The following is a 27,132-nucleotide window of genomic DNA, read 5'->3' on the forward strand; positions in this document are numbered from 1 at the left end:
TTCTCATCAACCTAATTATTAAAGAGTGGAAAGCTTTTCTGATCTACAATCAATATTGTTTAAGCAGCAGTAGTGGTATAACTGGCACAACAGTACATTCTAGAAATTACTTCGTCCATTGAGTTAGAAAGTTAGTGCTTTAATGTAAATGCATGGTCTTCAAAATGTTGTCAGCAATGGCAGTGTGTTATATCTACACGTGCCCCAGCATTAACTGATAGGTTTTAATATCAAGCTTTAGAGCTGTTACACATGGACCCCACGTGCTTTTGTGCAAAATTTAAACCAACCACAACTATCCTTCACGATTCAAAACATTTGGTCATCAAAGACTCCAAAAATACAAGCAGAACAGATTGTGGGATTTACTTTGAAAATAACATCTTGTATAATCACAGTGCTATGGGTAAAGACATCAACGCTTCTTTTTCAGTAGGCTTTTTTTTTTTTTTTTTAAGTGGGTTTTAGCATTAATTTCACTGTGAAAATTGTGACGTGCAAGCAATACTCCCTCAAGAATCTAACTGGAGGAATTCTTGTTTCACTTGGTCAGCCAATGACTGCAGTGCTGCCCTTGCAAACCTGGCATCTGATCTGACATCAAAATTATTATTTACTTCTTGGCAAAAGCTGGATGGTGAGTTCACATCATTTTACACCTAAAAACAACCAAAAGATGAAACCTGAGTTCTGGTGATGTGCAAGGATATATGGAGAGAGAAAAAATGCCCTGCTTCATAAGATATCGTATCATACTATCCATTTGATATTCTTTAAAATAAGACACTTTTACTTACTGCCAGCCAGAGGGGCAAAACAAAACAAATACACACCCCTGTCCATACAGTAAGCAGAACCATGGAAACATTCAATATCAGCAGCTGCTTTTCTCCCAGTGCCAGATACATTTTTGAGGAAGACAAGAAAACATATGAATAAGGTCAGATTAGCTTCCAGAAATAATTTGGTTATAAATATTGAATAAAGCTGTTGTCAATCACTGGACTAGGAAGTGACAAAACTGCCTCATCAGAGATTATGATTATTAAGGGACATTAGGCTCTTTCTTTTACTACTCCCTGCTGCTACCAAGTTTCATTGTCACTGATCTTTGAAAGCTACAAGGAAGCATGATCTTTTCCTGTCCTACTTTTTAATGATGATGACTGTACTTTTTTTTTAAGTCAGTAAGCAATCTAGGGATCACAGCAAACATTATGACTATGACAATACTGCTTGTCAACAAACTAGAACCCACGTCTAGTACTGGCCTTCTGCTGAAGATATCACTGAGGTAGCTGGATAGGATACATCTGCTTACAGCTAGGAAACAAACCGATATTTCTATGCTAGAATTTTGGTCACGATCACTACTGATGTTCCAGGCACTAAAGTCACAGTTGACATTGATCTCAAAAGTGTTCTGTGTATTTTCCTGTGCTGACACTGAAGAGGCACCTGGCAAAGTATTTGCTAAAGTATAATAAACAGCTACAACAAGAGTGAAGATATCTTCACTAATCAAGAAACAAAAAGTTAGGCTCACTAAAAATGGCAGCTCAGACTCTTGGTGAGTTCCATATAGCTGCACAGGCAGGAAGATGATGATGAAATACAGTGACAGACAATCTGTCATTTGTGCCCTCTCCTAAGAGTGCCAGGCAATGATTTTCATGCATCCAGCATTAACAAATCCCATCTAGCACACATAATGCAGCACTTCCCACATTAACAGCCATAGAACATACATCTTAAACATACACAGACAGGAGCTGCTAGGAACGGCACTGTGCTGAGAAGACTTTGGCCAGATAGCACAGAAGACAGGACCAGAGAAAATCTTATTTTCCAGTCCCTGAGAAACAATGCCCTGCTCACCTGAGGACAGAAGGCGAATTGTGCCCTGTGCCTCAGCACCACAGTCTCACTGGTGGAGGAAAAATGCAAGGGTATCGGGAAATTATCTGGAAAAAACATGGTCCAACAGCGAGGTTCACACTTTGACACACTTGAATAGCTCAACTGTTCAGAATTTTCTTGAATTAAATTTACAGAGGACATTCACTGAATTTTTCCCATTCCCAAAATACTTACAAGACCAGTTCAACTATATATACCCATATATACAATATATACACGTTTCACATCAGTCATGCCTAGGCACAGTAAGCTAAAGATCATTGAAGCAAAAAACCTATCAATTACTCCTGTTCTGTTTCCACTATACTTCAAAAAGCAAAACAAGAAAACAAGGTTAGTAGCTTTTAAAGTTGAAATATGTATAAATTGATATTTTCACTTGTGCACTTTGAAAGTTTCGTATGTCACACTCTGCTGGTTCAAAACCATGGCTAAAATGCAATTAAAATGAACAACTGTTCTCAAGAAATACAGTGCAAGCAAAAGCAGTTAATTTTACATGTAGGTGAACATGCAACCTAAAGAAGAAGAAAATGCAACCATTTTTCCATGTCCACTTTTAACTGCAACATTCACTGATGACAACTATCAAGACACCTGGCAAACATCAGTACATGCATAAGCAAAACTGGTTTGGAAAATGTCATTGTTCTTACTGAACCCATATCTGTTCTGCTTTTGTACAGTATTGCTCCTTCCAGCATAGGCTGTGAAATGAGAAGTATCTCTGGTCAGTTAAACCACATGCAGATCTAAGACATGCAGTTGTGAAACGTAAAGTAATTCCAAAGCTCTGCCCAGCAAAAATTATGAAAAAAAAAAAAAAAATTTAAATGACTGGTTTAGAAATCCAACCCTGCCTGTGCAGTCTGTGCATAAATCTTAAATATAACTGTAAAACTCCACTTATCTTAAAAAGACAGTTTTTGGTAACAGATTTAACTGCAACTCCACTTCTGTGCACATTTTGTGGTTCAAAATAACACTGCTAGTTCTTCTGTTTTTCTTAATGCAGTGCTAGCCAATGGCTTCTGGAAGCACTATGCAGGCTTCTAAATATTAGGGTCAGTTGCCAGGATCTCTGTGCAAGTGTGCCAGGATGAGTTTCTAGTTCTTGTCCTTTGCAAGGTACAGCAACTGGGAATGCAATATAAGATTATTTTTTTTAATAATTAAAAAATAGTAATTTATTATTTATTAAACTAAGATGAAGACTTTCAGCCTCGTTCTCCCCAGACTAGATGGGCTGGCACACAGCATGGAAAACATGTTCAGCCAATGTATGAGAGCACAGATGAAAAAGGAGTAAATAAAGCATTACTTGGCAGCTTCACTATGGGATGACTATGAAAACAACAGTTGCTGTCTTGAAGTAACTCTACCTTCACCTCAGATCCAGGAACATTAGTAACTGTAACGTAAGGGGACAGAATGAAAATAGGAGAAGACAGAATATCCAAAAGAAATTTGAAAGAAAGCCTAGAGGAGATAAAGTACAACTGTAATGAAAACCTTAAAAGAAGGATTTTCCTTTATTGCCTTTTTGGTCTACTTCTTAGGTCACATTTGCAGTAATTCTGGTTTATATGATTTTTGATATGCAGATTTCCTGAGAGAATGTACCATGAAGTTTTAATTAAGTAATGACAAGCTAAAAGAACACTTCACATCTATTATAAACATGAAATCTTGCTCCACAAGAGATTGTAGACTATATATCTTGTATGAAATGCAATAATTACCTCATAGCTTTTAACGCTAACTTCCCAATTTTTAAGTATCCTGCATATTTTTCCTCAGACAGTTAACAATAATTTCTTTAAGCAAGGGTAACAAGACATGACAAGTAGGAATTTCTATTTGATTTCTAGATATTCATGTTTGTGTGGAAAATCTATTCCAGAAAACTATCTGACATTTATGTTCCCTTTCACATGGAGATTCTACCACTGTAGAAATTTAGAATTAGAGCTACAAAGAAATTATTTCTCCTTCATTTGTTTTAGCACCTTGCTACTTTCAGGAGCTTGGCATGACTGCAAACATAAACAAGCAGTATGAAAAAATTCAGGCAAAATAATCCCAAAATAGCAATGGTAAGCAGCCCAACACTAACACTATAATACAAGTATAATTTTTTCAGCAATATTCAAAGCAGTACTGGATAAATGGTGTTCTTCTAGAGACTTAACATGTTATATCTGTATCAATCAAATATTTTGCTTCTTCAGGTTTTCTGCAAAACCATGGAAGAGATCACAAGATGTTATAGCGTCAGCTCTCAATAATATACTGCAAACAGCAATCACTGACACAATCCTAAGATGTTAAAAAAAATCTAAAATAGGATGTCTCTTAAGCGAAAATAAAATGGTTCAACCTCAGTGTAAGAAAGACTGAAGTGATGGGAGTGGAAAGGGGAATATACAACACTTGGAAGCCTTCAATGGAGAAAGGACAAGTGTTACAAATCTCTAATTGTGACTGACCCCCACCAAACTTAAGTTGCCAGAAATCCTCAGTGCTACAGTACTTACAAGAAAGGTTTAACATCTCATTCTAAGAAGTGCCATGCTGTCCTTACTAAACAATTACACAAAATCAGGAGCTGATACTACCAGCGTGAGCACTCACTTATTCTCTGTTTACTCCCTCACCTACACTTCCTACATCTCATACTCCTTTCTTAATATTCCTGCCCTTTCCTCCAGCATCTGGCTATCACTAACCACACCCCCTACCCTGCTGCTCACCATGTTACTATGACTTCATATGGAGGGGCACTGAAAAATTAACCTTCTCTCACTTCCAGCTCACAGTTAATAAAGTTGCATGCCCAGCTGTGTCTCTGTCATCTCTAGAATGAATTACTGTAATTTACATGATGTGAAGCTGAAGACAGTGACTGCAACTGGTACAGGATGCAGCTGCTTGCTTCCTCCACCATTTATGTCAAAGTGACACCTCAGGCTCTATTGCTCAGTTGCCCAAGTCCTAGATTGTCATCTCCAAAGATCAAATTTGTGGTATGTTGAAGCTCAAATTATTATCTGTGAATAGCTGAAATTTACTCAACTCTGGAAAAATACAGATCACAAAGCTCTGCATGACATCTTTTACAGTTGGAAACAAAACATTTCCTCTTATGGGATTCAAGCTCAGCATGATCTTTCAGAGGATTTTAGAGAGACAATCTAATTATTTCTAAAAAATACTACAAAACTGTCCTTTTTGGAGGTAATCCTCCACAATAGCAGAAAGTAAGCAATTATCTTTCCCTACCCTATTTTCAGCCCAAGACCAGAAGACTAAAGACAGACAGGAGAAAACCTGTACTTCAATAAGAATTAATCCTAAAAAGGCAAGAGTCAGAAGTTGACATCACTAGTATTAATTCTGCTTAGAAAGCACTGAGATATTATGGTTATAGGAAACAATTTTAAAATCACTAAGATAAACAGAAAGTGATGGGTAATAAAATTAAACTGCAGAAAGATTTTTTAGGCAGTTAAAATAGCCTTGGAATCCAGTTTCCATTCCTCTTCTTTAAATTATTCCGTGCATGTTCAGATTAAAATAGAACTGTAAAAATTTGACTGCAATGAACTCCATGCCTTGAAGAATCAGATACCCAATGCCTGACTTACAAACTAACAAGACCACCTACTAATTCATTCAAACTACGTAAACAGAATTTTTGTCCACATTAGGGAGAACACTGAGCTCTCTCATAAGCTTAGCTTTTATAATTTCACTAGCCTAACTAGCTTCATTTGCACTGCCTTTGAATACTTCCTCTGGAAATCACTTAGAATCAAGTGTTCAAGTCAAGAAGTAGTCCCTTTCATCAGAGACATACATCTTACCTTTCAAGGCTGCTTGTTCAGCTTGCGTATACATTCCCAGAAAAAAGTACGTACAGGCAAGGTTCACCCAAACATCTGGATTGCAAGCTGGTTGTTTGGTTAGGGCCTCATATTCCTGTAACAGAAGAAAAAGTCGATTTTTTAAAAATGCATAATAGTACAGACTTGTATTAAATGTCACTCTTTCTTCCACCATTTTGTAATGCATCACTAAATTATTGAGATCAAATGACTTACTCTCAAGTTCACTGCAGTTCTTACAATGAAACTGTAACCTAAATAGTTCCTAAGTCTTTTCTGTTTACAGTAATAGAACAGACAACAGGGACAAGCAGTGCTATAAATATTCACTGTAGGAGCATTAATTATGTCAATACTGAAGTTGTAAGTATATAATAACATATAAATATGTTATAAATAAATATAAAGACATTATTTATAAAAAATACATTCAAGTTAAAAAGGCATCAACATAACCAACTTCTCCTCAGTCTTTTCTGATACTTTCCTAACTTCTCTTCCAGTCAAAGCCTGGGAGCCATAAACACCAGGGAAATTTCTTTTTGAACACTTACTGGAGTAAGTGTTAAACATATTTTTATAAACCTGTAGGTAGTGTCTTCAATAGATTAAAACAGCAGTCTACAAAGTGGAGTGTGTGCACCCTTGCAACTCTGCAAGACAGTACCATTTGGTGCAAGAACATTTTTTGTACCAGTAATAACTAAAATAAATATTTTTAAAATAGTGTTTATTTCAACTTTATCTCACACTAGTAAAATTTATATTCTTGTATATGTTTTACAATTACATAATAGTACAGTAGTACATGTATAATCTATAAATATATATATATGTATACTGGGGGAGCACGTGCAAAAATTTTTTACAGAGGGGTGCATGATCAAAATTGCTTGGAGACTACTGAATTAAAATCTAAGTCCAGAAATTGGCCTTGGGCAAATTCAAGATTTCCTAATAGATAAAGATATAATAATAGTTAATATCACTAAACTGTGCCTAACTTCACCATTTCCTATTTTAAGACTTACAGCCAACAGCTACAGAAAACTACTAGATACAATATTCTGGTATTTCTTACACATCCACATTAATTACATATCCCTGAAGACTGTCACATAAACTGCTTCCTTTCTTGTTATTTGTGAAACAGCAAAAACTTAACAGATCAAGGTTTCAATCTACTTTTTGCATGAAGAAAAACTTTGCTGCCACCAGTGATATTTCTGAAGATAAGTATTTTGCTCTGCATAACAATAGGTACTAAAAATAGAGGCAGGGAGACCTCTTGACTCAATTTTTTTTCCCCCTCTGTTGGAGAGGGACAGTAATTTCTGTGAAATTACTAGGCATGACCATTCCAGCAAAAGGGCCTCCTGCTGGTGCTCCTGCTCCCCATCCAACCATGTCCAACAGGCAGGTTATACAAAGTCCTCACAAGACCTGCTGAAAGAAGGCCATCCACATACTCCCAATCAAAATAAGCCCCCCATCCCTCCCAGCAACACAACTCCTTGACAACTCTGTACTCTTCCTCTGAACACAGGAACTGAAATTTCCCTCTTCCTAGGGAGCATTTACCAGATTGTGCCACTACAGGTGTAAGATTTCTTACCTCTAGGAAAAAGACACAGATGTATATATAATACTACATAAAATAAGCCTTGTCCAAAAGACAGTGAATTCTAAAAAGAGAAACCTGCTGATAGCAATAAAGTTTGTAGTTTGCAAGCACAAAGAATATTTTTCTGTTGCCATGTGAAAGCAAACTGCACGCCTGGAGAAGATACTAGTAAGGTATGCCCTAAAAGCCAGCTCAGTCTTGCCAGTACTTCAGGGACTAGCTATCCTTCAAGAGGATTTGCAATAAATTAAAAAAAAAGAAAACCAAAAAAAAGAAAACATTTACATAGAGGCCAACCTTTCCTACTGAGACCAGTTCAATTGTGATGTAGGCCTGCCATGGAGCTCTGAGAGACAGGCCACTGCTGTTTATTGGGACCATCTGGAATCTTTCAAAATCCATTGAGATTAAATGCACCCAACGGTCTCTTTTGGCTATGGCTTCAGGCAGACTTATTAGAAAAGACAAAGTGAATAAACATAAGTCATGTTCTGGCTCAGCCATCCAAAGCAAGCAATAAATAAGGAATGCTCTAGCAGTACCAGTGTGAATCTATGGAAACACAGTAAATAAAAATGAGGACTATTAGAGCTCCTTACTCTGTAGTTTTGGGCCATGAGCCCAGACTATGTGCTGTTGCCCCTTTCCTCACTAAAAGCCATTCAACATCAGTCTCTCAAAGACTATTTCACAGGAGCTTTCCACCTCCTCTCCAAAAAACCAACAAAGCCAAACAAACTAAATACTCCTGAAGTTTTGCCAAGAGTCAACCTGTAGCATATTTTTGACAACCAGGAGCATAACAGCTTCTTGCTATTTCACCCTTCTCCACCTTTTGCCCCTGTGATGAGATACATGCACTTTTCCTCAAAAGCAGGCTGCCAGGTTGATTGTTTACAACTACAGACACCTACTGACACTGTTGACGCCAGCAGGATTCTGCCCAGTGCCTTTATTACTTGTCTGGATTCTCCAAGCCCATAAACACAGATCCTGAAGAGCCAATAAACAGGCCAGCCTATGGGGCTGCTCCACAAGTGCTCAAAGGATGTATGGAGATACTCATTGCAACCTGGCTACAGTCATGACAGAGAAGCCTAGGGAACTTGCCTGGGCCAAAAATCCATCTTTTACTTTCTAGCTTCAGCTGTCAGGAACTTGATCATACCTGTATTCTCACATTTCTAGCCGAAGTACTCAAGCAAGATCAGGTATTGTTCATGGATTAACTGTTATAACCCTGTTATAGAAATCATTATAACCTTGTATAGCCCTGTTCCTCTCATGGTTTACTATTTGACTGAAATTATCCTGAACAAAGTCAGAGTAGACAGGAGCTAGGCAGGAACGGCTCCTGATTCTCTGCTAGGAGGGAGGCAGCAGATGGGAGAGCCTGTTGGAATTACTGGATGTAGCTTGTGATATTTTGACAAAAATCATGCATTGAAGAATAAAAGGATTATTGAGCAGCATAACTTCAGAAGATTTAATCAAGTATATGGAATACAAACCACGAACTGGAAATACAGTGGCAGACCATGCATTGCCTCTTGCAGGCACTCGGGAGCGTGAATGATTTAGATTGTGTGTAATGTCACTCTGGAGAATTCTGCAAAATCTTCTACCCACAGTATTTTATTTACAGTGCTCCTGACACTCTGCAAAGAGTGCCCCAAGGGCTAGACAGTAATAATAATCAAGGAATTTGTCCTTGAGAGCACAGCAGCCATGCCTCTGTAACACAGCAGAGAAGATACAGAACTACATTTCAATCTTGAAGCTGAAAGCTGAAAGGCAATGCAGCCTCCACAGTCAGCACTCTTTGTTACTAGAGGCTTGGGAATTACAACTACAACAGTTGGGTCCCAAAAGGAACTAGGTTGAGATGCACAGGGTGAGTTCCTGCGTGCCACCACAAAATGACTGTTATCACGACTCATCACTGTACCAAAAACCAGTCTTAAATCTGAAAAGATAGGCCCAGTGATGTCTCATTTAAAACACGCACAAACGAACCACAAACCATTCATAAAAACCTTTTATTGTCCCTACTTCGGCAGAAAAACAGGGAAAAAAAATACTTACGCTGCAGTTTTTAAAAGCCTGAATCAACAGCATCACCTAGTGGTGAATCAAACACCATATACAAAACCTAATGCTTCAAAGAAAGAAAGCGCTGTTACTCTTTCGTTGGAGTAAAGATTTAAAATCTGCTCTGGCTACAAAAGTACCTACCGGGTGTTCCAAATAGCACAACTTCTTTCAAAGAAATTGTAAGCTATTTTTAATTCGTATACACACAGTTTTCTTTTCTAAAAAACTTTCATGCCCTATTAACACCTAACACCTAGATACAAATAAATTACAGGAACTAAAAGTTACATTCATAAATCTTAAAATTCCACAAGTCTAAACACCAATATTAAGTTACCACTATGTCCTTTACTACTTTCTACATTCTATACTGTGTATACTGTGAATTTGATCCATGGAACATTTCTAACATCTCCAATGGATGTTTCCCCTTCAATTTTGTGAGGAGGAAAGTGCCTTGTGAACTTAGTAGGTAGCTTTAGAAATTCTGTTTCCATCTCACATATGAATCTTGTGCATGTGACCATGCAGTACTATAGTTAAACACCTCATTTTATCTACGAGAGAAAATTTAATCATTGTTCTTTAATCTATTTCTCTATGATTATTTTCTTTCGTTAATACTTTATAACCTGTTTTTAGTATTTCTTCCAAGGAAAGCAAGTTAAAAGACTGCAGAACCAACTATACTTCACAACTTTGCTTCACAGGGAGCCATGATGGAGATCTCCCCCAGCTGAAACCAAATTGACCAAAACAAATATGCTTTAGAAGGTGCAATACAGAATTTTATAGAGCCAGCAATTCCCATATGCAGGAATACAGCAATGAGACACACAACACTTGGGCACCCTGAGCTCTTTTCAAATCTTCCTAGGACTTCTACAAAGAAATAAGCTAGCTGAACTGAGAAGAAAAAGGGATTCCAGTGATGCTGGCAACAAACTGATTAGCAAAAAATTTAATTTCATTGGAGACATAAATGGACACGAGAAGAAAAACTGCATATGGACTCGTGAACTGAAAAAGACACAACAGCACTGTATGGTGCAAATCTTAAAAAACGTATGCGTATTTGAACAATCAACATGTCTTTTAGTGACTTAAAGATTTTGGAGAATGAGAATGTCTCATTTAATTGAATTACCCAATACAAGAAAACACACAGAACAATAAAATACATTAAATGGCATGGGGCATCAACCTCTAAAGAAAGAATTAAAAAAGCATGCATATTAGAGATGAGCTGCACAATGAAAACACCGATGTAATTAAACCTGAAAAACAACACTGTGGAAAGCTAGCTGCAAAAAGGGAATGAAAATTTTGGGACATGAACTATCATAGAATCATAGAATCATAGAATCATAGGGGTTGGAAGGGGCCTCGAAAGATCATCTAGTCCAACCCCCCTGCCAGAGCAGGGTCACCTAGAGTACATCACACAGGAAGGCGTCCAGGCGGGTTTTGAATGTCTCCAGAGAAGGAGACTCCACAACCTCTCTGGGCAGCCTGTTCCAGTGCTCTGTCACTCTCACAGTAAAAAAATTTTTCTGATATTCACCTTAAACCTCCTATGCTCCAATTTGTATCCATTACTCCTTGTCCTATCACTGGTCATCACTGAAAAAAGCTTAACTCCATCTTCTTGACACTCACCCTTTACATATTTGTAAACATTGATGAGGTCACCCCTCAGTCTCCTTTTCTCCAAACTAAAGAGACCCAGCTCCCTCAGCCTTTCCTCATAAGGGAGATGTTCCACTCCCTTAATCATCTTTGTGGCTCTGTGCTGGACTCTTTCAAGCACTTCCCTGTCCTTCTTGAACTGAGGGGCCCAGAACTGGACACAATACTCCAGATGCGGCCTCACCAATGCAGAATAGAGGGGGAGGAGAACCTCTCTTGACCTACTAACCACACCCTTTCTAATGCACCCCAGGATGCCATTGGCCTTCTTAGCCACAAGGGCACATTGCTGGCTCATGGTCATCCTCCTGTCTACCAGGACCCCCAGATCCCTTTCACCTACACTGCTCTCCAGCAGGTCAGCCCCCAACCTGTACTGGTGCATGACATTTTTCTTCCCCAAATGCAAAACTCTACACTTGCCCTTGTTAAACTTCATCAGGTTTTTCCCCGCCCAAGTCTCCAGCCTGTCTAAGTCTCTCTGAATGGCAGCACAGCCTTCTGGTGTGTCAGCCACTCCTCCCAGCTTGGTGTCATCAGCAAACTTGCTGAGGGTACATTCTGTACCCTCATCCAGGTCGTTGATGAAGATGTTGAACAACACCGGTCCCAGTACCGACCCCTGAGGGACTCCACTAGTCACAGGCCTCCAACTAGATTTTGCCCCATTGACTACAACTCTCTGACTTCTTCCTTTCAACCAGTTCTTGATCCACCTTACTGCCTGATCATCAAACCCATACTTGATCAACTTATCTACAAGGATGCTGTGGGAGACAGTGTCAAATGCCTTACTGAAATCAAGGTATACCACATCCACCGCTCTACCATCATCTATCCACCTAGTAATTTCCTCATAGAAGGCTATGAGGTTAGTCAAACATGACTTACCCTTGGTAAAACCATGTTGACTGCTCTTGATGACCCCCATGTCCTTGATATGTCTAGAGATAGTGCCAAGGACAAGTTGTTCCATCACCTTTCCAGGGATGGAGGTGAGGCTGACCAGTCTATAGTTACCCGGGTCCTCCTTCTTGCCCTTCTTGTAGACTGGAGTGACATTTGCTATCCTCCAGTCCTCAGACACCTCTCCTGTTACCCATGACTTACCCATGAACTATGACATTTAAACGGGCAAACCAGGCTAATGAGCCTAGTATTAAATCAGAGAGTAGATAACATTAAAAAGGTCTATTTTCATAGGTAAATGCCTTTTTTAAAAAAAAAAAACCAAACTGCTTTCTGGCATCTTATTACTGTACATTTGTACTTTCACTGACTGGCAGAACTGTTCTCTGTTACAGAATGTCTTCCTCTGTTGTCATCACTTTATCACAACATCCCAATTTCCATCCTGGGGGGAGCAGGATTTCCCCACCTTACCTCCAGAGCTCTCTTGTAGTCACCCAAATGAAAGGCAGAGTATCCGATCCAAAGGTCTGTATCCTCCTCCTGCTCACCCACGTTCCGCTTAAACTTTGTAAAGAAAGAGTGGAAGAATTTTGTCAGCTGCCACACAGTTTCCAAAGCCCCACAGATAATCAAAGTAACACTCGGTGATCTTATATCACGGGTGGTTTGACAGCCATGGGCGCTACCGGGCTGGAGCTGCTCTCACATTCCTGAGGGAAGCAGCAGGCAAACGTGACAGGCCAAACCGAGTTCCAAGAAGTGAGGGGAAAGGCTTCCCCAACAGGACCTAACGGGTGCGGAAAGACGCGTGGAGGACGCAAGGCAGGGAAAGGTTCCTCCTGCCCTGCAGCCCCGTGGGGCTCAAGCCTGGCAAGGACGGCCCCGTTCTCCCGAGGGGAGCGGGAGAGCCCGAGTGCCGGCGGCGCTCTCGGGCCGGGGTCCCCGCCCCCGCCGCGTCCTTTACCTCCAGCAAGGCGATCGCGCCGGTGAAGTCCCTCTGGTCCAGAAGCTCTCGCAGCTGCGGCACCTGCTTCCCTTTCTTCCTCCACTTCTCTCCCAGCGGCGGGGTACCCCCCACGGCCGGCTTGGCCCGGGAGAGCATCTGGGCAGAGAGCAGAGCGCAGCCAGGTCACAACGGGCCCCCGCCCCAGGTGAGGGAACGGAAGCGCCCCCCGCACGCGCCCCCCGCGCGCCCCCCGCACGCGTCCCCCGCACGCCCCCCGCGCACGCCCCGCAGGCCCCGCAGGCCCCGCCATCCTCACCATCCTGCCGCCGGGCTCCCGGCCGCGCCGCCGGCGCCGTTGCCACGGCAACCGCAGGACGGCGGGTGGCGGCGCAGGCTCGAGCGCGGCAGCGAATAGGCGCCGGCTGGCGACTGGCGCCGCCCCGAGGGTTCCGCTGCGGTCCGGTCTCCGGCGCGGGAAGGGGATTGCGTCGGACCCTTGTTCGGCCTCGCCAGCTGCGCTCACCACGTATGGAACAAAGAGCGCTCTCACCCAGGAAAAAAGTTAGAAATTGAGTTTAAGACGAGGAGCACTGAGCCGATCAAGTGCAGGACACGGCCAGAGAAACACCCTGACGAGCAACGGGCTTTGGACATGGCCAGGGCCTGTGCCCCAAACTGCTTCCTCCCCAGGCCCCCGTAATCTCACCTCCCGTGCTTAAACATCCCATAATAAGTCTTGTGCACTCCCCACATGCTCTCCTCTTCCCTGGCATCCCATCAGGAGCCTCGTGCGCTGGCAGCAGGAGCCCCGCAGGGAGATCCGGATGGGTCCTGCCAGCCTGACCCCGCTGACCTGGCTGGGCTGGTCGCTCTCCTGGGCAGCCCCGTGTGAAGGGCAGCCCTCGTGCCTTTATGCTCTCCTGGTCAACACAGGCTCTCCGTCGGTATTTCTAGAGTTGCAGAGACGGAGAGCATAACACAAAATGTTAGGTGTGCGGGTGGCACGCGCTGCAGCTGCACCCGGTAGCTGACCTCTCTGGCAAACTGGAGGGTTTTCCTGCACAGCTTGATTCCTGTGGCATCTCTGACATTGCAGTTTGCTGCAAATTAAACAGGTCTCTCCTAGTGACAGGGGAACTCCACGCAGTGGAATTCCCCAGACTTTCATTTTTGGATTGCCTGAATTGCACCGTTAGCAATTCCAGCGCAGAGGACCAATAGATTACAGTACTGCTGACAACTCAACTAGCCAGAAAATACATGCCCATGGACAGGAATAATGAGGTATCTATACTTCTACCATTTTTCCTTCCTTGAGAACAAAAATTTGTTGCATTAAAAATAAAATAAAATAAAGAGTCCTGTCGGGGGTAACTCGGCTGGGGGACATCCAACCTTAACTATACTTAGGAGACAAGTCCCCTGAGCACTGCCTGTTCACACACATCTGTTTTTTGTATAATTTCGTTGCCTCCAAAAAGATAACATGTTCTATAAGCTTCAACTGAGCTTCAACTCAACTACAAGATATGAAAGCAAAAATTTATTCTAGCTGCACTTAACAGTCTGCCTTAAAATTACAAAACTGGAGACACACTTTGTGTAAAGCAGAACAGTAGGTTACATTTAACAGCAATAATCATTCTTAGCTGCTTCAGTGTGACTCAAATGGAGCTCTTCTGGCACATTCTCAGCAGGCAAAACTGTGACTGCCTATCATAGGTGAGGTCAACAGCAGTATTAAAGGACAAGGTGGTGAGTTTGGTTGTGATTATAATCAATCAAACCTACAGCCTTTGCCATCAGAAGGGTTGCTAATTACAAACTGCACAACTCAACAGGTGCTCCATGGATTGAAAGCAGGGTAAAAAGTGAGTTATCTCCTGACTTATAGAGGTGCTACCTGTACATAGTGTGTGAGCAATGTAAGTAGGGGGCAAAATGCTAGAATTGGGCATTATGGCAGTTGGTGTGGACTCTGCATACAGGAATGGTTTAAAACCCATCCAGAGCAGTAGGAGTCTCCATTTGTATGTAATGTTCACTAAAATCAATTGTGTAGGAGGACACATGTAAATTAATCCTGTGCTCTTTCTTGTCAGCATCAAATTGGCCAAAGCATTTTTCATGTGCCTGGTGTAGAAATTATTATTAAGACACAGACCAAGGTAGGTAGAGATGCTATAAGCTTTTCCTCATATGAAATGCCAACACAACTCTTAATAAATTAAAGACATGTTGAGAAGTTCAGCTACTCTATTAATAATACTGGAAAGCTGCTGCAGTTCCTATGATCATCATTCTATTAGCCAGTGACATTATCTTGGAGGCTGTGAGCTGTAAAATGATTAATGATCATGTTTATTCCCACACAGAATTACTGAGAGGGAATTGACTTTTATCGATAGCAGCAAAAGGGAAGTCATGCACCTGTGACTAAGCACCAAGATAAGCATCAGAGACTGTAATGAGTGTTTAAATAAAAAATCAGAGAGTGGAAATTGAAGTCTAAGCAAAGGAGAGGAAGGAGGAGAAGGAAAGAAAAAAGACAGAGAAAGGAAAAGCAAGATGTGAAAAAACAAACAAAAACCAAAACCATCATATAACCAAAGCAAGAGGTTAGGAAGTGACCTTTGTATCAGGAACAATCATGTTTCAATTTCCATAATATCTGGATAAGATAATGTTTTTTTTCAGAAATGATACTTGACCTTGTTCTGACTCTTGTATCTTTAAAAAGGTATCTGACAACATTTCAAGATAAATTATATGCAAAAGTGAGAGCAATGAAAAGCTCTTCTTCTGAAGCTACAAAGGCTATCCCCTGAGATGAGTAAATGACAAAGTACTCCTTTAAAAGCAAGGAAATTCTTTTTTTATGGAGTCAGCAACATCTGAGCCTTAATCCACCCTGGATAAACCACCCATTATGAGAGAAGGTGAAATATGTAAATTGACAGCAAAGACCAGCCTGCAGAGGTGACAGATCATGTGTGTGATTAATGCTCCTGTCAGGTGTGTATTGCTGTGCTCAAAAGCAAACCACAGTCTTGTCAATTAGAGACCTCCAAACGGTGAAATGAAAATTCATAATTTGTACATTTATTTTGGTAGGGAAACCTCTTTTTTTTTTTAGTTTTAACTGGTGTTTATGACTGTGATTGCATGGGTTTGTGGGAACTGCACCTTCAGAGTTTTCCTGGTACTCCCAGCACCCAACCTGTCATTAAGATTCAGTCAAGTTAATAAAAGTACCTTGAAAGCTGTCCTTGTATTGGGTGTTAGAATCACATTTAGGTAAATTTTTGCAAGTTTATGTTTGTAGAACCAAGGGAGGAGAGGAAAGACAATCTGCTGATCCAGCATAAGTCAATGTCAGAACTGAAAATGATTAGCTGGATCCACACAAATGTACCCACATGGTTGCAAGTGCTGTGTCCCAGAGAAAACAGTTGCACTGATCCAGGATGTGCTGCTATATCTGCACAGTATTCCAGTGCCATATGGATTTACAGGATCAAGTGTGCACTAGTTTGAAGATCTCATCACTCCATCCCATTGCATAGTAGATATGTGTATAATGTTTAATAAAAAAACTTTAAGGCAACTGAAATTTGTGTCCAAGACATAAATTATTACATGCTCAAGCCGTTTGCCTTCATAGGGAAAAACAGAACAGATTTTTGCACATTACAGATAGCTTACATTTGTCACTCCAAAACAGAGGCTCTTACAGTGAAAAGCAAAATCTGTCCTGTCACTCTGGAAGCAGTTTCTTTAGAGAAAGAGTACCAAAATAGCAGTTAAGAGGAAAGCCTTTTTACTATTTATTTCAGTGGTATACAAATTAGATGGATGAATAATATTCACTTCAAAGTGTGTCTGTGTTGGGAAGGGGTTAAAAGGAAAAAAACTTCCTTTATTGAGCTAGATATTTATGATACATAAACTATTTAGCTTAATCTTCTGGTATGTGGTGACATAGATCAATGGGAAGGTGGGGCCACCACCCAAGCTGCTGGTATTATGATGCAATTCCAATTACAACTTTTCTTATCCTTACCTGTAGATTTCCTCTTACTAGCTGGGTAACTTCAGATGAGAACACTCAGTGCTTTGCATTGTAATTCCACTCTAATCTGTGGCAGCAGCTATGAAATCTAAGAACAGATTTAAGCTCTTGATAGCTCATGGAAATAGCAATATAATGAGATTTTGTGCTTTATCAGGAACTGTACTGGATCAGGATCATGCAACAAATGACCCACATATTTGCATGCTGTTTTACAGGCTTGTTGTTTATCAGTAGATAGTTTCAGTCCCATATAGTAATATTTCTGAAATCTTTCTGTATCTTCTTTTGTAACAATGAGGAAACAAAATTATGTCTGAATAGCCAACACAGGTGCTATACAGCTAATATACAGGTATACTATATACATATATTTAGCTGCAATATATATACTGTGCAGCTCTATTTGTCATAATTTACATTAGTGTCTTCTGAATAGTAGAAATACTGGAAGAATAATTTAAAACATAGAAAAATTATTTCATGTCCTAGCAGGGGTTAAAGGAGACATCTTTATACTATACAGACTAGGCCTGGCTTATGTGGAAAATGTGGTATTTTCTTTTCTGTCTGTAATCACATTTGTGATTTCAACCTCTAACAAAACTGGGGAAAAAAAAAAAAGAAACGGACGCATTTTCTTTTATTTTTTTCCAATGTGATTTTCTAAAAAATTTTTAAACGTGGTAAAAGCTGTTAAATAGACAATTAAAATAATTTTGAATCAGACTTAATAACAGTGGGTAGAACTTGAAGACAATTGTGAGGGACCAGCCCTCAGGACCCATACTTCCTGGAATTGGTAACCCCATTGTAACCCCTAGACAAAGCCTCGTTTGCATCCCAGAAGGTCTGCCTGAGAGGATGGAGACTGCACCAATGGTCTGCCTGGTGCCTGTGGCCTGCAGGGACAGGGATTAAGATAAGGATGAAGGGGCAGGGCCTCTTCAGCTGCTCAGGTTTATGACTCCTCCTTGCGAAACAAGGAAACTGCCCATAAAACAGGAGGCTGCAATGATGGGCTTGGGGAGCCTGACTGACACCAGCTCTCCCCCGTTGGCTGGCCCAACATTGGATCCAGGACTGGTTACTCTCTATTTTCTATCTCTCTAAACTTTTCTTCTCTTAATCTCTCTCCCTCTCTCCCTTCCTAACATCAATACGTAATGCAAGGCCTAACCATGATTTTTTGCCTCAGGTTGTACAGCTTAAACATCTATGTATTGTGCCCTTTATGATCATACAGCCTGAAATAATAATTGAAGTATCCGTATTCCTTCTATAGCTTTAAGTAAACATAATTAAAATACAGACCTTGAGTGTCATTTCACCTTAATCTGATCAAGGGGTATTGGACGGTTGAGCATTTCCTTGGACCATGACATTTTAATCACTCTTCCTGGAAGCACCAGGTCTGAGGCAAAGGTTGGATCCAGCTGCACCTGGGCTCCTCTCTGAGGAGGAGTTTTGAAAGCAAGGGAGTACAATCTGAATCTCCCTGGGTTGCCCTACTTGGTTAGTGATAACAATGTTGTTTGAATTTTTTATAAATTTATCCTGTTGGCTAAATATGATCAACTACTACAACTTACAGTCTTTCACACAAATTTCCTATTAAAAATTATCTATTTTACAGAAACAATATCAACAACCTCTTTTATTCAAAAACATAGGCATGGCCACCAAAACCAAGGAAATTTGTTTTTTAAGTAAATGAGAATTAAATATATAAATATATCTGCTGTTCCTTTATTTATGTATCTTTTCAGATTTTTTGTAAATGTCCTTTCTTCACATTTCCCAATTCTGCAATGCTGAAAACTTGCAGCATCTGTTTTCTTTTGATGGAACCGCAGATTCTTGTGCACTATCAAAGTTCCCAACTCTGGAGTAAATAAAGAATAATATACAATTGTGAAACTTGTAAGGTCATCATAACAATCATAATTAAATGACACTGAGAAAATAAATAATGGTAGGAAATAATGGTAACAAATATGTAGAAGTTCCATTTGGAGGATGCTGTCAATATATTTTATTCTGCAAAATAAGAAAATTGTATCATAATGCGTGTTTCTTTACAAAATAGTTTATTGAAAAATGCTACATTGGTTGTCTTTGGTACCAAAGACATTGAAGATGAGCTGACAGTATGTCTACATTGTCATCAGACTTACTAGGACTATTGGTGCCAACTTCCACAGTAGTAGTTTGACTGACTGAGGGAAGCTGATACTTCCACATAACTCTTTGGCTCTTCTGAGCTTTCTGACATTTTAGTTCCGTCTTCTCTCTATTTCCTTCTCTCTGAGTGGTCAAGTGGAAATAATGATTTGTAATTAAGTAAAAAAGAAATTAGGCTACATGCCAGTGAAAAGATCCTAAAAATGAATGTGATAAAGGTATAGGAGGTACAAAGTGCCTCATTCTGAATACAGTTGCACTTTTAAATATGAGCTGGTTAAGCAACGAGACTCTGTCATGCCCAGGTTGGCCTATCAGTCCCATTTTTCAGGACTTTCAGACTGTGCAAAAAAAGAAGCCATTAAAATGAAGAAAGCCCCGTCACATGGACCATTAAAAAAGGACTGGGAAATGTTCTGTGGAGCATAATTTTACATAGGCTGTGAGACTTAGAGGAACAACTCCTTGGGTTTTTGCTCTTCTGGTTTCCTTTTCCCTGTCTGAGTGTCTTTGAATATTCCAGAAGACATCATCTCAGAGTAGTTTTATATCAGGAAGTCTATGACAATTATCTGTTACAAATACATCCTGTAATATCTGGTTCTTTATTGTTCAAATAATACAGAGGGCAGAACAAACAAGTGCTGTAGAATCAGGCACTAAAAATCACTTTTCACTAAAACCAATTATATAGTTATCTGGTGAGTTAATTTCAGTTGGTATTTCCAATCTAACACAGATTACAAAAACACCCACAGAGACTTATTCTGGTGTTTTCTAGCTATGTTATGTATGCGCAGGTATTATTGTTGTTGGCAAGGGACTGAATTTTGTCCTCAGACAAATAATTATAGGGCCAGCCTATCTGAATCTTAATTGCCTCTGTGCTTCTGAAGGCAGAATATGTGATAAACTACAGATTTTGTATTCAGCGATTCAAGGGTAGACCTCCATCAGCTGCTAATAATGCTAAGCTTACAAAGATGAGGTACTCAAACTGATGTACACCTAAGAACTGACTTTTTGGATAGATAATTGCACATAGTGAAGATATTTGATGCTGTTATCTTTTTTACCTTTCTGGCAAGATGATAACAGTACCTGATGCCTAGAAGCCACAGCTAGAAAAAGTGCACTGAGGACATCAGATGCAGTTTTGTAGCCCCTTATTCCTTAGAAAGTGATTAAACCTTGACTTTTAAGTGAAAATAAATAATTCTGCTTCAAAGATATTTTGGGGATAAATGTTATGGCTTATGCTGGGGGTGTCAGGAGAGGTTACCTTAGGCAGGATATTCCTGGTGTTTGAGTGTCTTGCTTTGTTTCTCATGTCATCCCATTCTTTCAGGGGAAGGCAGAGTCATTTGTGTTGCCTTCAGGATGTTCCCATTATTTGCAGCTCTGTTGTAAGACAGTATTTCTAACTAAAGCAGCAGTTTTGGGCAGGATCCAAAAAACTTTTTGTTTCTTTTCTTTCCCCTGACACACAATTCTACTTCTAGGTTTCTGAATAGTATTGCTCCCTGACTAATATTTGAAGCGTGAGAGCTGGCTCACAGTTGGAGAAGAGTTACTGAGACAGTAGGGGCTGTACACTAAAGAGATATGGAAGTTTTTTGGGGTGTCTGGCTGGTTTGTGTCACTGGCAGCTTCTTAGTTTTGTAGACTGCTAGATCAGACATTGTGAAATAATCAGATGAAGTTGTCTCAGGTTTGTTCTGTAGCCAGGGCACTGTGACTGGACTTGTGCTGGTGTCTCACCTCTTCTGTTGCCAGAGACTAAAAAACCCTTGGGCAGAGGCAGCAACAAACACAAATAGAAGTTTTGGCTTTTGCTTATCACACTTTGTGCTTTACGCATATGACTCATTTGTCTACTTTTTCTTTTCTCCACCCTCATAATCAATTATATTATTAATTAACTCTCATGTTTACAGCACAATGCCACAGCTCTTTTTTGTCTCTCTTACTCCATGAAGCCGGTGCTACTGATCAGTTTTCCAAGGAACTGGGTCTGATGTGCAAAGCCCTGAGATACAAGGCAAAGCGTGTTTTTCAACTGGTTCCAGGGAGCACTTGCTTCACCCCAGCTGCAGCCTCCTGCTCCATGTCACCTGATACTCAAGGTGTGCTCCCATCATGGGACTTGACACACAATGTGCAATTTAAAAGTTGAGAGGTCAACAACTCATTTATAATATGTTCTGGCTAGGGGCTCCCTGTGGCACTGTGAAGGCAGGGGGCAAGGGAGAGAGGAAAAAGAAACGTGCTAAGGCTGTAGCTTTTTTTTTTTTTTTTTTAAAGGATATTTTTAAGCTGCTATGAAAGCCAAATAAATGCATGGATAGATACAAAACCATTGAGATCTCAATGCCATTACATACTCCTTATGTGACCAGCAATGTAAAATACACTTGCATTATCCATGCTGGCTAACTGCTTGTCTCAGATAGGCTAAGAAGAGTATAACAATGCAAATCTTGCTCTGCTGAAGTTAATGACAAATCTCTTATTGACTTATATGGGATAAGTTTCAAGGACTTTGTAAATACCCATAAAATGGGGCAGTGATGAGGAGATGATCTCAGCATGAAAATCTATATTCCATTCTCAGTCTGTGGTTCTATGCAGCTATACTCATCCAGATGTTTACCTGACAGCTTGCTAATTTGGAATTACTGTATTACTAATTACAAATGTTAGATTAGATATGCTGAGGTGTTCAAGGTCTGCTCTTAAATGCTGGCTCGTGATCCCCCCTGTTGTGGGTATAAGAAAGATTCAAGCAAGAATCATTCTGTGTTAAAGCAGGATCATGTAAAAAGTCTGTGCAAATATATTTGAAGTGTATTCAACACTATTCAAATACAAGCTTTGAAAGTAACCGTGGAAAAGCACTGTTACTTACACTGTTGCTGGTTATTTTCCTTGTTTGCCTTAAAATTATTTCAAGAAAGTAATAAAAGTAAACGGATTTATTATCTGACAGCCTCAGTCCATGTTTCAGCAGAAAAACAGAAGCTGCTGTAGGTGTGCACAAACACCCCACATTCAGGCCAATCACACTTAGTACTTCATTTAAATTTGCTTGCTGATTCCTTTTATCTTGCAGTTCTCCTTTGTGCCCAGACTTATCTGTAAGGCTTGTGGGTTTTTTTAGTCTTCCTTTCATTCTACCTACCTTTCCTGAGACCATTCTCAGGAAAAGCAATCAGGAAAGCCCAAGAGCCCTACCTGGGAACAATACCACAGTGTGCTTTAATTTGTGCCTTTTAGCGATGCCATTTATAATTTAGCTTTGGTCTCACAGGTCTGAGATGTGGCCTTCAGCTTTTCTAATCCTTACCTGATGCAAGAGATTGCATCACATCAAGTACGAGTATGTTGGACCCCCATTTGAGGAGCCATCTGACAAGATGGGAATGGGCAGTGAGACATGAGCTGCTTGGGAGCAGCATGTCTGGGGCAGACCTGAGGTGCTTTGCTGGGTGAGTATGAGCGTACAAGCTTTGTGCTGAGTCTACTCCGTGAGTAAAAATGAAGGGTTTGGTCTGGAGACCTGCAAGCTGGACAGTTTTGCCAACGCAGGAAGTGCATTGATGGTAAAAGCTAGAGGAATGAAATTGGTAACTTATCACATAAGAAAATACACCCTTGATTTATGAGCCCAGCCAGCGGAGATGGTGTGGCAATGTACCCAGAGATGTAGGGCAATGCAAACATGAAGTAACCATCTGTTTTCCTCTAGGCATTAACGGACCTTGTATTTTATTTCCATTTTAAAGAGCTGTCTTTACAGTCCATTTGTCCCCTCCCTTTCCTTCTCTCAGCTCATCCCTTAGTGTCCTTATCAAGGTTTCAGGTAATGCTTCAGTTTTACAGCCTCAGCCTTTCAATGAGTAAACATTCACAGCAACCTTTAGCCTCTCTCCTTTCCTGAGTTTTGCTGTTGCCAGTTTGTCAAGAACAGAAGTGCCACCTAGTACGCTGGAGGGGCGGGCAGAGGTGAAGGCAGAGAGGGGGGATAGGGAAGTACCGGAGAGAAGGATCGTACAAGCCTGTCTTTGAATCTACAGCGTGGAGATCTCTCTTGTCCTATCCAGGAACAAAGCCAATGTAGAGTATCTGAAAGAAGGTGGACTGGAAGAGAAAAAGAAAAGAGAGAGCATGCACAATGGGTCTAAACTGAGCCATCATGAAGCAATGGATGTTGGGTCTGGCCGTTTGGTCTTTGTTTTTCGCTGTCCTGCAGCTGCAGCAAGCTGATTCAAATGACTGTAGCAACAACAGTTATGTAATCAATGTGATGCTCATGAATTACTCGGATTTCCCATCATCTACTGATAATGTGATATTAGCTGTGAATCAAGCCTTGAAAAGGATACAAAATGAATTCCACATGTCAGGTAAGGCAACAGGTGTTGGTTACTCCTCTCCTGCTGTGGTTTTCTGTCAGACTTTGTGCCGCAGCTTTCTACTCATCTGACCTTCAGCAAACTGCTTCTCAGACAGGCTCCTTGCTTGTTCCTTCACATTATGAAGATGTTACAGAAATAATGACCTCCCTCTGTAAAAACAGAAGTGCTCTACAGATGGGCAGAACCATACTTGCTTTTATGGTGTTTGGGCAGACTCTTCCTGTATGCTTTTCTGGAGATGTTCAGCTGGGATTTGGAACATGGTAATTGCTGAACTGGATCAGACAAGACCAGTGATCCATCTAGTGCAGTAACTGAGATGCCTTTGCTTCCTCTTCTGGCTGGATTAGCCTCTCCTTCCTGAAAATAATTTTCCTCTTGACCCCATCTGTTGATCACATTATGACTTGAAGTGAGAAGAATCTGCAGTCCAAATGTTTTCCCCTCATTTAGAGCCCCTACAGATTATTTTATTTATTTTGACATCTTACCTCTCCTTTAAACATCTTTCAATCTACTGTCACTCTCTAGAATACCGTGGGGAAAAGAGGTTCCAAAGAAATGACATTTATTCCCTTTCTGCCTTCCAGTTTTTTGGTCCAATTTTATTGGAAAGTGGTGTCTCAGGTGCTTCCTACAGACCCTTAAAAATGTCTCTAGTACTGGCGAACACTAAAAGTACTTTGTACTGAAAGTGCTAACACTTAGCAGAAGAAGCAAATTTTACAATCTCATCCTAAGTAGTAAGGGTTAGGTAGGCTTCCTAGTAACTTTTTGGTCCTAGGATAAGACTGCTCAGACCTGTGTCAGAAGAAGAGAGACAGAGTGTATTAGTTGTTATCTGCAACTGTTTACTTTTATGTTTGTGTTACAGGAGAAAATGTTACAGTCAATGCCACCTTTCATAGATTTACCTCATCACTCTATGTCTCACAAGGCTGTCGTACCAGCACCTGTGAAGGTGTGGAGCTCATCAAGGGAATTTATGTGAGTAGCAGGCTTAAGCTGATTTCCTAAGAAGATAGAACATTTTTTCTTTCTGCCTGTGTGTGCACGTATCTCTCTGTCTTTCCTTATTAACTCTGGATGGTGTTGTTCACTTCCAAACAAATTTGACAGGGAAGTGCAAGATTTTGAAGAGAAGATGTTTCTGTAGATTTTGTGAAAACAAGCAGGCAATACTAGAGATTCTCTGAATGCTTCCTGGACTCTGTCATTAGACATTTGGTGGCATGCTGGCTAAAGCAGCCTTTTGCTTCAGGCGCATTTTCCTATGCTTAGGTTGTCCTCTTTTTTATATCTGCACAGCTCTTTGTGTGGCCACATGCCCAAAGGAATCCATAAAAAAACAAACCCCAGTCAACAACAACAAAGAGACCCAGAAACCAAACCCAAACACTCAAACAGCCCAAGCAGAGCAACAGAAGTCCATTTCCAACAGGATCAGACCCTTATCTGGTTCACCATCAGTTTACACAAATACACAAAGGAGAGAGCTCTGTGAGGATGGGAACATGTGGGCAGAGAGATTATAAGGCTGGCACTGATACTGAAGAAATATGCATGGAACTGTGCCCAGAGGGCAAAGATGAAGTGCTCACTTCTCACTAGGAATCACAGAAGTCACATGGGAGAAACTATGTGAATACCTTAATATGGGGAAAACCTTCAGTTAGAATTGGTGCCTTACAAGGAGTTATGTTTCAGTGGATTTTCTCATGTCTAATAACCGTCACCTCTGAGTGAAACTTTGTCAATCCAATGTGAATTCTCAAATCTACTGATGTATGAGCACATGCCATAGTCTTTGTTAAGAAGTCCCTCATGACACACAAACCTACTGGTCAGGCCTCATTTAGAGGTCATGGAATGATTTTTATTTCTTTTTTTCATACAAGTTTCATATGCACATAACTAATAGATTTTCTGATACACAACATCTAGTAATTCCAACCCTCTGTGTTCTGTGAATGCTGGGGTGTGTAATTTCCTATGTGCAATTCTAACAATTACAACATTTTAATCCTAACTTGCTGTTTGTCTCTTAAAGGTCATACTCACAGCACAATTCTGTCCTCTGCCTTCTTAGCTTTCTGTAATTCCTTCCTCTTTCACTCTAGAGCTGTTCTTTCAACTGTTCTGTAGTTCCTTTGCTACTCTGTTCTTGCTTTCACTGGGTAAACTCTGTGACTCCTCAAATCCTAAAATTTTCTTCATTCTCCCATACTCTTGACTGTGCCAGTCCTGCACTGTCCCCACTACTGACCATTTTTGATTCCTTGCAGCATAATGGCACACTTGGCTGTGTTGTCATAGGACCTGCTTGCACCTATGCCACATACCAAATGGTCTCGTAAGTACCACCTCTTCCTCCTAACAACAAGTGGTTTTGCATACAACAAGCCAACAGAGGCATTGGGGTGTAGGATACATCAGATGCCTCAAGGTCTACAGTTGAGGCAGTAAGGCTCTTATGCATGGCCACTGTGTTTGGCAGGGAGAAGAAAATCCCCTGCCAGAGCCCATCAATGAAATACCATTGCTAGCAGGGAAAATTTTTAATTGTTGACAATAAGTTGATTGATTGATGAAGGACACAAAATGCTGGGATGTTGCGATGGAATGGTGGAAATAACAAGTGTGGTTTGGGATTAGCCTGTCTGCCTCCCAGCTTTTTCACCATCTTTAATTCAGGAAATCAGTAGGCAGTGATAATTGGGCTGAAATTTAAGAAGTCCAAATGCTGGATTTTGCACCTAAGATGGACTAACACCAGGCACAAGTATAAGATGGGAGAGGAGTGGTTGGAGAGCAGCCCTGCAGAAAGGGGTCTGGGGGTGCTGTCAACATGAGGCTCAGCAGTGTGCCCTGGCAGCCCAGAGGGCAAATGGCAACCTGGGGGACATCAAGCACTGCACAACCAGCCCGTCAAAAGCAGTGATTGTTCTGTGGTATTCTGCACTGCTGCAGCCTCACCTTGGGTGCTGCATGCAGTTCTGGGCCCCACAATTTCAGAAAGATGTGAAGGTTCTTGAATATGCATCCAGAGGAGGGCAACAAAGCTGGTGACAGGGCTGGAAGGCATGTCCTATGAGGAGCAGCTGAGGACTTTGGGCTTGTCTAGTTTGGAGAAAAGGAGGCTGAGGGGTGACCTTGTTGCTCTCTACAGCTTCCTGGGGAGAGGATGTGGAGAGGGAGGTACTGAGCTCTTCTTCCTGGTACTCGGTGATAAGGCACATGGGAAGGGTTCAGAGTTGCACCCAAGGAGGTTTAGACTTGACATTAGGAAACATTTATTTACCGAGTGGGTGGTCAAACAGTGGAACAGGCTTCCTAGAGAGGTGCTTGATACCACAAGCCTGTCAGTGCTAAAGAGGCATGCCCTT

General features: G+C 40.8%; 2 protein-coding genes across 4 annotated transcripts in view; one reads left to right on the top strand and one right to left on the bottom strand.

The window, feature by feature from the left end:
- IFT56 (intraflagellar transport 56) overlaps positions 1–13,447 on the bottom strand; it is a 55,173-nt gene extending 41,726 nt beyond the window's left edge. For all 3 annotated transcript variants that reach the window (XR_007891377.1, XM_051637469.1, XM_051637479.1), the window contains exons 1-4: positions 13,389–13,447; positions 13,091–13,228; positions 12,598–12,690; positions 5,787–5,901 (exon numbers count right to left, since the gene is read on the bottom strand). Coding sequence is in view for 2 of the 3 variants with exons in the window: in XM_051637469.1 (XP_051493429.1) it covers positions 5,787–5,901; positions 12,598–12,690; positions 13,091–13,228; positions 13,389–13,391 (349 nt within the window). In the remaining variant the exon portion in view is untranslated. The remainder of the gene's footprint in view (positions 1–5,786; positions 5,902–12,597; positions 12,691–13,090; positions 13,229–13,388) is intronic.
- Positions 13,448–23,523: 10,076 nt separating this feature from the next.
- Positions 23,524–27,132, top strand: part of GUCY2C (guanylate cyclase 2C) — a 47,635-nt gene continuing 44,026 nt past the window's right edge. Inside the window, exons 1-3 of the mRNA XM_051626198.1 lie at positions 23,524–23,734; positions 24,621–24,733; positions 26,032–26,099. Coding sequence (XP_051482158.1) covers positions 23,524–23,734; positions 24,621–24,733; positions 26,032–26,099 — 392 coding nt within the window. The remainder of the gene's footprint in view (positions 23,735–24,620; positions 24,734–26,031; positions 26,100–27,132) is intronic.

This window comes from Apus apus, chromosome 1 (genome assembly GCF_020740795.1).
Source record: "Apus apus isolate bApuApu2 chromosome 1, bApuApu2.pri.cur, whole genome shotgun sequence".
Taxonomy (NCBI): Eukaryota; Metazoa; Chordata; class Aves; order Apodiformes; family Apodidae; genus Apus; species Apus apus.